The sequence below is a fragment of the Staurois parvus genome, unplaced genomic scaffold, assembly GCF_062004578.1.
Source record: "Staurois parvus isolate SC_StPar_1 unplaced genomic scaffold, SC_StPar_1.0 ptg000549l, whole genome shotgun sequence".
Taxonomy (NCBI): Eukaryota; Metazoa; Chordata; class Amphibia; order Anura; family Ranidae; genus Staurois; species Staurois parvus.
The window spans coordinates 4,128,068-4,144,450 of record NW_028318345.1 but is presented as its reverse complement, the minus strand read 5'-3'; the positions used below and the strand labels follow the sequence as shown (position 1 = coordinate 4,144,450).

The following is a 16,383-nucleotide window of genomic DNA, read 5'->3' as shown; positions in this document are numbered from 1 at the left end:
AACTTCATCATAGTATACAGGATATGTGTAGCATGTCCATTCCACCTTAACTGCTGCTGCGTCCCTCCATCCCCACTCCAGTCAATTATCTTCTCTGATTAATCAAAGCCAGGAGTTGCTGTGTACATACAGCAGCTCTAGCTGCTGCTGCTCTTAAAAAAAGATGTCTGACTAAGTGTTTATCAACATTGTTCAGGCACAAAATTGAAAGACACAAAGTAACGTTATTTTTTTAATCTACCGTTTCATTTATCTGCAGATCAATGGCAAGAGTTTTGATCTGCAGATGATGTCAGTTAAAGCAACCTTACTAGTAAAAAAAAAAGTTTTTAAAATAAAATTTGTCTCTGTTTAACCCCTTTTAACTCTTAGTTTACCCTAAACAGCCAATAATAACTTCTTCTCTTTCTCCCTTCATCAATTATTTACCTGCTAGTTTTTATGTAATTTCTATTTTATTAGCTATTAATATTTATTTTTTTATTTTCACATTTGTAAATAACATTGCATTGTTTTGGACAAGAATATTAATTTTAGTGTCAATTTGCAGAATAAAAAGGTATATTTTTATATACACTATTTATTTTAAAAGTAACACTGGTAAAAAAAGAAAGTGCATTTTTTGTTACATTTTTTTTCTATAAATTAATAAAAAAAATAATAAAAAAAAATAATTTTAGTAGGGCAATATCAAGTTTTGTTAAAACATTATATGTATTATTTTGTTATATAAGCTGTTCTCCATGTTTCCTATCACTTTAAATAGTTCATTTTGACCAAGCTGGTCCAAATGAACTATTTCCTACACAAACAAATGCGGTGGTTTTCAGTTCTGTATGAATTGTATGTAGCTACATACAGTATACAGCGCTGTGTTTCAGGTGTGAGACAAGACCTTTCCTGTCTCATACCCAGAACAAAAAAGAGTCGGGCTGAGTGGTGCTCAGCCTTTCACAGGGAGCCTTGTATTCGATGAATGAATACAAGCTTTCCTCTGATTGACTGAGGTGGAGACGTGAGCTAATGACTTCATAAACATTGCCTCAGCCAGTCAGAGGAAGCTTTGTACTGATTCACAGAACAAAGAGCTCCCTATGAAAAGATGAGGCAAGAAGGTCTTATCTCACACCCAGGACACAGTGTTGAGTACTGTGGGTAGCTGAGGCTACCTACAGTTTATACAACACTAAAATCCCTGCAGCTGTTAGTGAAGTAAATAGGTCATTTGGACCACGTTGATCCAAGAAAACTATTTAAAGTGACAGGAAACATGGAAATCAGCTGTAAGTAATGACAAAGCGATTGTCGAATAATCAGGTCCATAGTAGAAATGTAAAAATTGCTATAGTCCATAGGGGATGAACAGGCGTGGGAGGGGAAGTGGTTTATACAACTTAGCCAAGACTGAAATGTTTTTCTTACTTTAAAGCTTGTTGTTATGGAAGCAAATTTATTGTCAGCTGTTTCTGGGTTTCCAATAAGGAAATCCCAACTTGTATACATTTTCCAGCTAAAATTAAAGCTGTTGTCATCCCCTCCTCCATCATCATTAGCATTTTTGGCCATCCTGTAAGAAAAGTAAAAAGAGAATATTAAAGTATGAAAAGAAAAACTGGAACTAACTAGTCTTTCCAAACTGACAAACTTTCATCACTAGATCTTTCTGGTCAAAACCTTCGATCAGACAGTCCACAGAATTATGGTTAACTGAATAATTTCATTTCTTCCACTTGAGAAAGAACATATTTTTAATTTGAAAAGTAAGGTTGTTAGTTTTACTTTAGATAAAATCTATATTTCTACTTTATAGAGAATACAGCCATACAGCCAGCAGTAAAAAAGACAGCAATAGATAGTGGATAGAGTACAGTTTACAGTTGGCATTAACAAATTAAATGGGGTACACAATATAAGAAAATCAGACAAACAATTCTGTATTCGGATAGATCGTTTGATCTTTGCATAGTGTGTACACAACTTTCAACATCCATTTCTGACCCACCAAATGAAAATTTCCAAACTCCAAACTTTTTTCATGCAGCAACAGCACTAACAATTCTCTTAAAACGTGTACTGTTTTCGTATGAGAAAAATTAGATATGAAAGACCGCGCATGATTGAAAACTGCTTACTACTCCGGAAGTATATTCTCCTGATTTTCTCCTGTAATTCTCTCAACAGTGACATATTAGAAAACTGGCCATGGTTCAGTAGCCATTTCTTGCACCAGGTTCTCCTCTTTCACTTGTTTTGTAGCTGGTTCTGTATTGCCAAAACTCCAAGATCAACTATGGAAATAGCAGGGGTTTGGAAGTCTTCTGAAATATAATCCATTGTGCAAATCTGATTGTATCTACTGGCACAAAGGATCCGTAGATGGAGACGGTATGAATAATCAGCAACACGACTGTAATGGAGCTCAAAGGCATGGCTACAGGGTCACACGTACATTACATCACATTCTAATCTATGCTATAATGTTTCTATGTCAAACAAAAAAAAATTGTTTGAAAAATTTGTACAATAGTAACATCATCAGTTATGACTTGCTGAGAAACATTGAGGAAAATCAGGCGATAGTTCGTCTGATTTTCTTTTAGTTTGCACTGGGCCTTATATGTAGTATATCCACATGTAGGTGTAACATTCCAAAAAACAAAGGATCTTGGGGTGGGAAAAGGTACGGTGGGGGTAAGGACAACCATGGTAGAGGGAAGAAAAAAGCCACAGTAAATATCAGCAATTCAGGGAATCAATCAACTGGGGGGGGGGGTTGGGAAGAGAGGGGAGAAACAATTATCAAAGAGTGGACCTGTCAGGCCAGTAATAAAAGGGCTGATTAGGTTAAAAGGAAAGAATAAGGATGTCAGTACAGTAAATCTGGAGGATATATGCCCTAAGTTTTGCTTATTAATTAAGGGTGGTTGGGTGGCTACTATTTTCACATCATTAATATACTGACCTTCCTAACCCATTCAGTAATGGTCAGTGGATGGAGTATCTTCCAAAAGACTGGCATGAGGCTTTTGGCTGCAGGAGGTGTGGTAATACACTTCTCTTACATCATTTTGTCGGTTGAAATGTATTATAGAGTAAGAAAAAGGTTGTTAATATTTTACAGACTTTTCTTGCAATGGAAGAGTGCCTGAAATGCATCCCAGAACCTGACATTTTTTAAGCCATTTTCCACATTAAAATACTGCAGTGTCAACATACTACACAGAACTTTACAGAGTACATAAACCAATTAACATCAGTCTCTGTTGACCAAAGTTGCTTACAACATAATGTACCCACCAAGCTTATACACATTAAAGCAGGGTTACAGCTGAAAAAATAAAATAAAAGTCAGCAGCTACAAAAACTGTAGCTGCTGATTTTTAAATTACAGCTACACACCTGTCCCGTGATCCAGGGGTGTCCTCACCACCGCTGCTTTCCCCGGCTGTCCTCTCCCTGGCACCGACATCTTTAGTGTGGGCACCAGTGAAAAGCGCTGTGCTTTGTGAATGGCCCAGTAGTCTTCTGGGACCTGTCACAAGTCCCAGAAGACTACGGGGAGGGGGGGGGGAGACAACTTCCGCTTCCGACTGCCTAGGCGATCGCAGTGGAAGTGGGAGCGGGTACCTGTCAAATACGAGTACCTGCTCCCCAAAGATGCCAATCCTTAATGGGGAGCGGGGGACAAAGCATTAAAGTGGAACTTCCCCTTTTGGGTGTAGCTCCACTTTAAGGGTAATATGAGAATAAAGCCGGTCACTAATGGATCGAAATTCGTCAGGGACCAGACAAATTTGATCCATCTATGGACAGGCTGGTTGTACAGAAGTTGATCTCTCAGTTGACTTTTGTACAACCAGCTTGTTGGAAAATTCTGATGAGTGTATTCTAATGGAGGGGAAGTCTTCTCACTGTCAGAATACAGCTCCATGGGAGGGATTCCCCTATCCACCTTGAATGTGTGGATGGGGGAATCGATTGATTTTCTTTCGTTCAACCTGCTGGTTGAATGAAAGAAAATTAACCATGTATGGCGTGTCTATGCCAATTAAACCAGAAAGACGGTTAGTCACTAAGCCACCATGCTTTGTATAAAAGGTAGAACAGATAAAAAAATTCACAACCCATAAGCACAACCAATTAGCAGAGATAAGTTTTTTTTTATACACACCCACCAGTCTACATGTCCCTGAGAGATAAGAGGCATGAGAGCACCATCAACAGTTTTAATCAGAGAAAGGTGTGAACGTTTTTTTTTTAAATAATTATTGTATGTGAACAGTGTTTAACGGGGTTATTGTATTTACACTTTTGTCCGAAAGAAAACTTGTGCATTGTTCTCATTTAAGACAAAGCAACAGGTTCTCATTTTATCCCCCCCCCCCCTTCAGTAACATTTGCATTCCCTCACTGCTTCATTCAGTCACAGAAAGTGTTGAATATACCCAGCACTTCCAGGTATGGCGTAGAATTTCACTCCATTTTCTCACATGGCAATTAGTGGTTCAGTATGTGTAAACTCTGACTAGAATGACTGGAAGTTTATATAGAACTTTCTCTATAACCATTCCTTGTGCGTGAACAGAGCAGTGGGGAGCAATAGAAGTGTATATGCTGCAGGGGGTGCATTAAAATGCTTGTAAACCTCTAACATAAAAAATGAACAAAGCACATGCTTCTATAGTGTGTACTTGCCTCACTCAACAACACTGTGTCATTTCTCTCTGATCTCTCTTCCCTCTGCTATCTACATGAATCATTGATAGCTTACTGACAACCTCAGTTGTACATGTTTCCCTATCACAGTGTACGGGGGGGGGGGGATATCAATTCCCTCAATCAGGTTTTAGATTTCACAGAGCTCTGCAGTGTATGTGATGTCGGATCCCCTCCCCCTGCCTTCTACTGCTGATAAATAGCCTTTGATGTTTTGAGTTTTATGAGGGTGTAGAGACGAGAGTGCTGCAGATAAACAGGTGCAACTTATGTAGGAGGATTTGTTTCATCTCTGTATATCACCTGAGGCTAATCAGGTCACTGGGTGTGTGTAAGGGTTTTACAATTACTTTAAAGCCCCACTCCAGGCAAAAAAAATGTCTCATGCAGTGGATCTATGCCCACACTGCATGAGTTATCTGCGTATTTTGTCTAGGGGAGAGGAGAAAGCTGTGTACTCCCCCAATCCTCTGCTTCAGCAGAAAACAGCGCTTCCCCATGATCCAGTGGTGGACTGTTCCTGCTGTCTACATGTCCAGAGCAGGTCTATGGGCGCGATGACATCAGTAACATTCTACTGCACAAGCCTGCTAGACTGTGGGGGGACGGGAGCCACAGGGACCGGTCTTGTGCAGGGAGGCTCAGAGGAGTAGGTAAGTATACCTCTCCAATCCCCTAGACAAAAAATGAGTAGTTAACCGATGCAGTGTGGGCACAGCCCATTTCATGGGAATTTTTTTTTCTTTGCCTGGGGTTGGGCATTAAACAAAAATGTTGCAATGTCCTGCATGAGAGAAGCACATATTTGTTTTCAGCTAATTACAGTCATTACTATAGCCTTTTTGCTAGTCCATACTGATTATTTTAAATTGGAACTTAACTCAAAAAAGGGAATATTTGCTATGTTATAAGTAATATCTGGAAATGTTAATTGTGTCTTATCAGTACCCTGAAGAATATACCCTTTGTCTTGAATTCCTCCTGAAAATAGCCAATCACTTTCTGGAATGTGGGGGTGCCTATGGACTCCTGTGCCTTTAGTTTCTGTATACATGTGCTGTATATTTGCAGTGTGAGATCTAAGGAACTGCTGCCTCTGATTGCTAGTGTCAGGAGATTTATCGCTACTTTGCTGCCCACTTTTTTGTTTTCTGGAGGTTTTGATATGAGAAGGTGAAGCTCTGCCATTACCAGAATGGCCATCTCCACACAGAAAAAGAGGGGGGCAGATCAGCTGTAGACAGATCACAGGCAATACTGGTGACTAGTCTTTTGCCTTCTGCTTGCCTTTTTTGGCACAGCTTAGCAAAATTTAATTTCACTTTAAGATATAGTAAAGATATTGAATAACCATCATTAGCATCCATCACTAGATTCATCTTCTATTAAACAAAAATATAGTTATCATGAAAACTAAAAATAAACACAACTTACGTTCTAATTACAACCATGAAGCTGTATGCAATGGTGCCAATCCCAACTAGCAAGTAAGAAAGTGGAAGCCTAAACTGCAGCCATCCAATGGTTCTTTGACTGTTGTAGTATCCATAGAAGAGAACAGAGTACTGTGCAAAACCCTGAGGTGCAAACAGAAAGGCTATATAAAATACAAACAGTAGAACAAAAGTCTACAATGAAACATTACTGTGCTTTGAGTACTTTGTGCTTTGGCTTAATGAAAAATTGGTGTATTTGTAGATTGAGACATCAAAGAAATACATTGTCAATATGGTTGGGATGTGGGACTAACAATGTAAGTACCATTTAAAACCTAGCTCTTTCAAAAATATAGAAATATAAAAACGCAATTTACACAATTAAAAAATGTTAGACCTATTTTTAGCACTCAGATGGGAAAAATAAGAGCCATCATTTGAGCCAGTCAGGCTGTACTGCATGCATACTATACTGACAGTGAACACAAAAGAAGCCTAAGGAATCCACATCGGTAATTCTGGTATAGTGACTTAGAGCTGAAAATCCATACTTCTCAAACTCTTGCATTCATGTTTGACAACTATTACAGTAATGGAGTTACATTACTAAAAAGTGGCTACACTATATATGAAGATGCTAATCAGCAGACACCAAATACCCTATATCACAAGGTCCCAAAGGCTGATAAGACAGATTAGACCTCCTAAGAGAAGTATACTCCAGATATACAGTATATCATGTTTAGTAACTAACAAGTCAAGATTGAATTCTGCTAGATAATATGCTGTTTTTCAGATTGTAAAACCTTATCATATGGAAATACTGATGTACTCAAATTAGTTGGCATTAACAGTGTATCTGCTGGGCATAATAACTCCATCACACCTACAGCACACCTCTCGGACCCTTTGATTGAGTGGAGTTAACTCTGCATCATCCACTCCTGAGGCAAGAAAAAGTTGCTGCATTTGGCAACATTCATTTATTATCGATGAAACAATTGATATCACATTCCACATTATGACCTGGGAGGGGTGGTAGATAATCACAATTCATAAATCACTGGGTCTCCATTTTTGAAAATTTTCTTCTTTCATCAGTGAATCTAAAAAGTATACTGGCAGTCACTTCTGAGGGACAGTGGCTCTTGCAGCCATCAGTTTGGATATACTCTGAAACAGGGGCGGACTGACAACTCATGGGGCCTCCGGGCAATAGGGGATCAGGGGGCCCCTGTGTCCTCACCCACACCCAAAAAAGCTTATGAAAAAGCCAATGAAAGGTGCCAGGGGCATCTCATGGGGCCCCCTACTGACCCTGGGCCCCCGGCAGTGCCCGAGTGTTCAAATGGTCAGTCCGCCCCTGCTCTGAAAGTGATCAGAGAACCAAATTCCAGGTGGACTCCAGGTGAAATTTGTTTGTAAGTACCAGAATCAGACTGCTGCTGCCAACTCCCTTTACAGCCAATGCAAGCCTATACTTTTCATATGCTGTAGTTGGGTTGTCATTCATACCTCAATCCCTGCCTACAGCACAAGAACACTACTGCTCCATCCATGGAGAGCAATACTCCTTGGATATGTGACATTGGCAAAAACTTTCGATCACCCTGCCTTAGACCCAGTATTAAAGCTCTGAATATCAGTCATGTGAATAGAATGTTTTATTTTATTTTTATCAACATGATGTGTCTAATTTAGGTATCCAAAATGGTATAGTTTTTCTATTAATCAAAAGACTTCATACTTTATAGTTACAAAAGGGCTGGAGCTCACCCACACTATTGCATAGTAATAAGGCTAATTCATGTTAAGTGCATTGGTGAAGTTCAGTGCCACACATTTTCATTGACATTCCAACAAACCTGCAGTGCAACATACCTCAATGCACAAATACATACTATCCTACATTGTGATGCATCGCTTTCCCAAAAATACAGCAGGTACATTTTCCTGATCACTAGCGAATTAGCTTCCTTAATGCAATAAACACTAATGCACGCATGACATGTGTTAATGCACGTACAACACACCAAAGCAGACAGGCCCAAGACATTTCTCAAGCACAGTCCCTTATATAAATCAAACTAAACTAAAAGGATTACTGCTGCTGGAGACACCATTGTTGTCCTCTTGCCCACATGTGTTATTTTGTTAGGCTTCAAGTGATACAAAAAAGTTAGTGTTGTAGGTATACCATTGTCACATACATACTCCTATTGTGAACAAAATCTAGAAATGTAGACCTTGTATATTTGTATTATTAATCCCAACAGTGTATATATTATACAAAATGTGTTTCTTACGCTAAAATCATATAATGTGGCAAAATTCATAGCCGAGGATTGCTCGCCTCTTGGAACTGTTTTTCTTGGAATTGAACCATGTGGTTTGCCCATCAATGCCTACAAAATAAATGCAAATAGCAAATCCCATTACAGAGAATTTTTCATTTCAACGGAATAATATAGTATACTTAGTGTTTAACAAAGTCAAAGTTTAAAATCAAGCTAATCAAGCTTAATAATAGATTACCTCTGGTACCATGACTAGACCAAATGTCAATCCAAAAAGTATCAAATTAATTCCATACATCCAACGAAGAAATATAAAATAAGAAGCAACAGAAGAGCCAAAGTGACCTGGCAAAGGAGAAATGTGATTAAAGTTTTTCTTTAACTGAAAATTATATCTTAGAATCAACATACAACATGGTGCAAATTATTATTAATAATAATAATAATAATACCAATAATAATAATATTACTATAAAATTCTGTTTCATTTTCATATGTGGAACATGAAATTGGAGAGCTGTAAAATGATGGCATCTGAAACACATTTGGAACTTAGTGTTTGCAATGTTGTTTTACATATTGCTTCTCCCCTATCTGTTCCTGGATTCAGCACCTCAGGCATTTATGTGGAAGTCACACATTAGTTTTATTAATGCATTCTAAATACATACATCTGCTGCATGCAAAAGTAACAGAAACACCTCAGGGCATGCTTTTTTAAAAAAAAATTAATTTATTGACTTTTACTGAATTTTTAAATCACAAATGTTGACATTATATTAGTTGTGTCTACTTGTTTGTAGGTGAGCAAGTAATGCAGATGCATAAAAAGGTGTTTTTTCTTCAGGAAAAGGAGGAAAAGCCATCCAATTTCCACAAGCAATCTAGGGAAAAAAGATAGGCATGGAAAACTACCTTTACCTTGATGTTACTTGATTTCTATGCTAAAAATATTTTATTACCGGTTTTCTTGTAATAAAACTTAATGGCAGAGCAATTCAATCCATCCATATAAGGCATAAAAAGTAAATGAAATCTTACTTTCAATCTCTTTAATTTTCATTTCCCATGGTATACAGGCAGTTTTGAAATTTTCAAAATCTCGCTGGAATTTCATCCATTTCTAAGAGAAATATATGCATGTTAATGATAGTGAACTTTTCATTTGAAGTGTGTGCCTGCTACTGTAAGTAATTTGTAACTTTACAATTCTAGGCAATCATTATCTCTGACAGAGTACTTTCCCTGAAAATCTTTTAGTATCCCCACAAAAGTCAGAATCATCCTGAATCAAGGACTAAGATGATACAGTCATATTAATCCTTGTGCCTGTGCAGTAGCCCTTTTGTTCTCAGCTGTTTGCCCTCTAACATATCTAAGCCCTGTACAGCCTCTTAGGCTAGGTTCAAGCCTATGCATGTGTATTTGCTTGCACACATTGCTTGTAGGGCAGCCCATTCATTTCAATGGGCTGCCATACCTGCAAGAAACACGTTAAAGCCATGCAGCACCTAATCACATGATGCTGTGGCACAAAGCAACTTGATGCACATGACAACACATGTGGTTTGCCAATGCGTGGTAGTGCTATTTAAAGACATAGTCCAAGGAACAAGGTGTACAGGACACTGCACTAGTTAGCCCCTATTCAATTTTTGGGCCCTTCCTCTCACAATAAGGGCAATGCTCACATAATCCTTTTTACTATCTTTGTCTGCACATTCATTCAAGTTGGCATCTTTTCATAGACCTCTGAAATTTGTGACCATATCAGATATACTGTACATAAATCTTCCATATACAGTTTAAATCTAGGTTTGTATAAATTAGTTGACTTATTTTTATTTTTGAAAGCTTTTTCCATAAACCTGTAAACATAGATTGTTAAGGGTATGCAAGTTTATGCCAATGTATTACTAGATGAAGGACAACTAAAAGTAAGTGACACCTTGTCTCCCCAATATGTTACCCTTTAAGTAAATAAAATGTGAAAAATAACAAGGTTGGCAAAATAAAACCAACTTACTTTGAGCATCATGACTTTATATGCATAAAACTTTTTTCCTTTTCCCTTTCCAAGTGCTCCTTCAAACTTCTCCACAAACTGTTGAGCATCCCTAAAATTTTGGAAATAAATAATTAATTCCATAAATATAGACAATACAAAAAAAAACAAGAACCAGGCTTTTTACATTTGTAAAATATGGACTGAGAAACTGACTTAGGCTTGGTTCACACTAGCCGACTCCAAAGTCCTACAATTTTCATTGCGACTTTGGAGTGCGACTTTGATATGACATTAAACTCTCTGGCACCCAAGCCAAGTAGTACAGTCGCAACGACTTCAGTAGTAGTAATTGGAATGGAGATGGAATAATAGAGAAGCATGCCATTTCCCATGTCCTGTGACTTTGGGTCTCAAAAGTCAGATCCAAAGTCGCAGGAGTGTGAACTGTGCCTAGCTAAACTCAAGGATCAATAAACACTGCACAAATACAACAAGCAGATGTATTCTTTCTTGAATTTTGGTGTGCTTTTCATCCAGATCTGTGCAATAATCCAGTGTTAAAACTTTGTCTCGGTGATAGAGCTTCCTGTAATTAAGACCAGTCACTGCTACATTCTCTCATTGTGTACTGGCCTTGTCACCACCCCTCCTCTTGTTTTCTGCAGGCAGCTTGTACTAGGTAGACCTGCTGGGTCCTGCCCACATCACCTCTCTCCACGGGTTATTTGCGGGTTATGGGTTCCTAAGGAGGCACCCAAAGGAGGGGGGACTGGACAGCGCAGGCGGGGGTCTTCCAAAGAGGGGGTAAGGGACTGCTCTTTGCACAGAGCAGGTAAGTATAGCTTCTTTTTTATTGTAATATAACACCCTAGCTGTAATGTCAGCTGCAGGATGTTAAAACCAACTCAAGATGGCAATGTCCTGCAAATTCAGTGGCACTCACATTCTGCAGAGCAGCCCCATGGACCGCAGAACTTTGCTGGGGAACAGTGTATCAGAGGACTACATTTCCAAGAAGAGCTGGCGTGTGGGTGGAGGCAGATATATACAGAAGCCCATGAGACTGGACAGGAAAGGAAGTGAGAGGGGAGAAAGCTGGAGAGTGGAAGCAGAGGGAGAGAGTGCTGACTGCTGGAGAACCGAACCAAGCCGCAGACATAAAGAAAGAGGCGAGGAGGAGCACTGACCACTAGCCTTGCCGCCCTGTTCAGTGATACAGTCTGCCAGCGGGCGACCAGATGGAATACTGCCAGTGAGACCAGAGAGAGAGAGAGAACACCAGGACCTGTTGGAAGCTGCCAACTGGGTGAGAGAGTCCCATACGCCTGCCAAACAAGTGAACACTGACATTCTCCCTATATTTTCTACTTTACCTGCACACAGTTATGGACATCCAGTTAACATGTGCTGCGGCCTAGTTCCCATAGCCGCTGCTGTTTAACACAACTGCAGCACAGGCTAATTATCAGAGCTGACCACAGTGTACACCTCCTGCAGGTTACATTATGTCAGTGTTTCCTAGACCATTGGCTTACCATCCTAAAGGAACACCTACTATCGTTGATATAGGTTTTTGCAGGCCAGAGTGGAGTTGCCCTTTGCCAACAAGCCCTACTGCAAGTTAGATGCTTTATTTGCTTAAAGCTGCCTATCTTCCCTGAGTGCATTCCCTGGGCAGCACAGTGGCTAAATGGTTAGCACTTCCGCCTGGCAGTACTAGGGTCGTTTGTTCAAATCCCAACTACAGCACTACCTGCCTGGAGTTTACATGTTCTCCCTGTGCCTGCGTGGGTTTCCTCCGGGTACTCTGGTTTCCTCCCAAACTCCAAAGACATGCTGGTAGGTTCATTGAATCCTGTCTAAATTGGCGCTAGTATGTGTATGTATGAATGTGAGTTAGAGACTTTAGATTGTACGCCACTTGAGGGTTAGGGACTGATGTGAATGTACAATACATATATAAAGTGCTGAAAAATTGACGGCCCTATATAAGTATCTGAAATAAATAAATAAAAATAAAAGGAGACAACACCCAAGTCAAGTGCCACTTAAAGGGAAAGTACTTGTCCTTTCTTCTTCCTTTCCTTGTGATAATCTTTGTAGGAACTGTCACCTACACCTTTCAGAAAGGGGTCCAGAACTACAGGGAGCCTGAAAATAATAGTGGGTAGTGCTACAATAATAAAGAAAAGAACAGCCTTTAATATCACTTTAACCATTTAACATCAGTGAATTTTACCATGTTGATCAGTCTTACTTTAACACTTCCAACTTTTGCTTCATTTTCCATGGCTTGTTTCTTATAGTTGCAATTAGTTTCTTTTTTTCTTCTACAGCTTCCTTTAATTTATCTAGTTCCTCCTCTGTGATAGCATCTTCTTCTTCTTCTTCTTCAGACCTACAAAATACATTTTTTTCAGCCAAGTAGGGTAAAATATATCATCTATACCATATATATATCACACATTATAATGCATATGGAACTAAGCTATTACTAGGGTAATGTAATTGGCACTTATTAGATCTAAGCTATTAGTAAAACAGAACAGAAGAAGTGTCTCTGAATAGCTTCCTGGATCTGTCCCCGATGCAGGATGTAGCCACATCACTAATTCTGTTAACCTTGGAAAGGAAATGACATCAGGGAGGTGCTGGACAAGTTCTTGGGGTACAGCAGAACAATGAATTAGGAGGAGACCTAGCTCCTGCTCATGATTTTTTTTTTGTTTACTGATTTACATTAATTTATCACTTGAATTGGCTGCCCTATGCACATTTGTAGCAGCAGAGATGCTCATGAGCCAGGCATGTTTTTACACATGCATTTTGTCGCATGGCAAAATCACACCGCATTTGGGGTGTCACTAAGGATGATATTTTGCCACAATTTTAGTGGGATTTGGATTTGCGGGCAGAATTGTGCCGATTCTGCATGCAATTTCAAATCGCTAATTGTCAATGGGGCCTAAAAAAACAACTAAAGTAAATGAAAATAATTATCTGTCTTCCTGTTTTTTTATTATATTTAAATGAATAGAAAGGTGCCCATATAAAAATGATTATTAAAAATTATTTTTATTATCATTATTATTATGAAAATTATAGAAATAACTGGATTTATTATTTTCTAAATAAATATGCTACTGTATGTATGAACAATATAAAAAAGAAGAAAAACAATACCTCAAAGTGAATTTATTAAAAAATTTAAGAAATACCTAAAAGTATTTATTTCAACCATTTCATAATGAACTGGCACCCGAAAATGACTAGATTTCAGGTTAATAACCTTTTTACGGGGTATATTTATAGAACAATAAATGGTACATATAAAAAAATTCAGTGCAGTTGTCCTTCCTAGTGCTATATATAAAACAATAAAATAGCAGTAAACACCTTTTTTTCATATATGGTTTCCCAACAAAGTTGTTTCATTCTCATAGAGTGTATACAGTCTATTGCGGGTTTAAGCAAGACTTGGTGGTTTGGGAGAAGAGGTAGCTGCTAATGGGGGATAGGAGCTGATAGTGGGGGTTCCAATGTTGATAGTGGGCCCAGACATTAGAAGACAGTAGACTTGTCTAATGTACAAGAAATGAAAGACAGCTTGGAGATCAGATTGGGACATGTTAAATTATGAACTATTAACAAGCTTTTGTGCTAAAGAGCATATGAGATGGTCAGTGAGACTGGATTATAGATTATAGCAGTCAGGAAAATGAGGACAGACTGCAGCTTGCAAGACTGGGGTTTAAAAAAAGAACAGAGAACAGGGCAAAGAAAGGAGTCAGCAGATCATGGTATGCAAGGAAGCAGGAATATTAGGCAGCAATATTATTAGGCAGCAGAAGCAGAGTTGGTGCACAGTCATATATGAACAGTTACCTGTTAGGCCTCATACACACAGGTGCTAGATTGTCTCCTCTGAATGCCTTTAACTCCTGCCAGGAAAAACCTGCTTTAAAAATGTGCCTAAAGAACACACGTTTAGTCGTGTTTAGGCGAATCAGGCATTTGAGCGTTCATGGATTCCATTGGCAAAAATATTATTTTTTCAGGCCATTAGAATGGATGAATGGATGAACGCTCAAGTGCTAAGTGCATTTAGATATACTGTATTTAGGCATGACAAGTGTTTCTTCTGCTCAAAAACTCCTCCCCTTAGTGCACTGGTGATGATTTGGTTTTCAATCTGTAAACATTCCTATTCTAATACACCTGTAAATGCATAAGAGTGCTTAGACACATAGGCTAATATAGAAGTGCTTTTACAGACTGAAAAATGCAAAAACACATGTAAAAAAGTGTTTTTTAACCACCTTAGTACCATGCCACAATTGAAAGACGGCTACAGCGCAATCGGGAGCGCTTTGTGACCATTTTGTCCTTTGGACACAGCTGATCACAGATCAAGGTAAATGGCCAATCACAGCGGCCCTTTACCATGTGATCAGCTGTGTCCAATCACAGCTGATTCCATGTAAACAAACTTTCCGGTTATCAGCATTTCCCTTCCTCCAGCGATGTCACTGCGTAAGGAAAGAATCGCAGATAACTGGCAAGGATGACAAGGCACATTTACACTGATAATCAGGGCACTGATCATCAGTGCCTTGATTATCAGTGCAGCCCCATCAGTGCCCATCAATGCAGTTTATCAGTGGCCATCAGTGCTGTCTATCAGTGCACACCAGTGCTGTCTATCAGTGCTCATCAGGGCCACCTATCAGTGCCCATCAGTTGCACCTCTTCATTGCAGCCTTGTCAGTGCCTCCTCAGTGCCCATCAATGCACCTTATCAGTGCCCATCAGTGCCACCTCACCAGTGCCCATCAGTGGCGCCTCATCATTGCAGCCTCACCAGTGTCCATCCGTGCAACCTCACTAAGGCCCATCAAGAAAAACATTTTATTTTTTTCAAAATGTTTGGCTCTATCAGTCTAAAAAAATGATAAAAATTTTATGTAAGTACAGTGTTGCATAACCGCGCAATTGTCATTCAAGGTGCGACAGTCCTGAAAACTGTAAATTGTCCTAGGCAGGAAAGGGTTGAAAGTGCACAGTATTGAAGCGGTTAAGCCCTGTGTGCATGAGGCCTTATATCCATGATTCAGAGTTCATACACTTGCTACACATCTGAAAATTAAATGCAACATTGTGCATTGAAAAACAGAGGGAAAGGCTGATCAATAAGCAGCAGGGGTAACTGTGGGGGTTGGTGCAGTACCGAAGATGACCACAGAGAAGAAAATAAAGGGTCACTTTGGCAAATGTTACATTTAGCAGGGTAAAAAGCAGAGAAATGAGGTGTGGTACTCTGAGAAATAGAGCAGAGAAGTGTTACAATCAGGGGCGGACTGACCATTTGAAAACTCGGGCACTGCCCGAGGGCTCAGGGTCAGTAGGGGGCCCCATGAGATGCCCCTGGTACCTTTTTCACAGGCTTTTTTTGAGTTTTGGCAAGGACACAGGGGCCCCATGATCCCCTATTGCCTGGGGGCCCCATGAGTTGTCAGTCCACCCCTGGTTACAATACATTCCCAATCAAAATGTAGACTTTCAAGATACCTAAATAGTGACCAAATTATAACCTCAAAACATCACAGTGCATAAATAACATACACGTTTATTTATAAGTCATATAAAACACAATTTAAAATTGTCAGCATCAGAAAGGATGTTATTCTATACTAGACATAATCATTCCTGTCCACGTATTTCGTGGGTTTTATGCTTTTATGTCGACAGCCTTTGCAACTGTTGGCTTGTAGTCCTCAATGAACTATCATGGCGCTGTTGAGCACTGTGGTAGTTCCTTGAGTCTTCCTGTCATTCTGTATCTGCTTGCCCATACGGGATGTACAGGCACACAGATACACTGACAGGTCTGCAGGAGTCCTGCATGTCACCAGCAATCTCCTGATCG

The 16,383-nt window shown here is 39.3% G+C and overlaps 1 protein-coding gene across 1 annotated transcript in view; it reads right to left on the bottom strand.

Moving 5' to 3' along the window:
• Nucleotides 1–16,383, bottom strand: part of LOC149451071 (transmembrane channel-like protein 1) — a 115,286-nt gene that overhangs the window by 82,724 nt on the left and 16,179 nt on the right. Inside the window, exons 6-12 of the mRNA XM_089691035.1 lie at nt 12,715–12,855; nt 10,476–10,566; nt 9,491–9,572; nt 8,688–8,794; nt 8,459–8,557; nt 6,151–6,293; nt 1,423–1,567 (exon numbers count right to left, since the gene is read on the bottom strand). Coding sequence (XP_089547161.1) covers nt 1,423–1,567; nt 6,151–6,293; nt 8,459–8,557; nt 8,688–8,794; nt 9,491–9,572; nt 10,476–10,566; nt 12,715–12,855 — 808 coding nt within the window. The remainder of the gene's footprint in view (nt 1–1,422; nt 1,568–6,150; nt 6,294–8,458; nt 8,558–8,687; nt 8,795–9,490; nt 9,573–10,475; nt 10,567–12,714; nt 12,856–16,383) is intronic.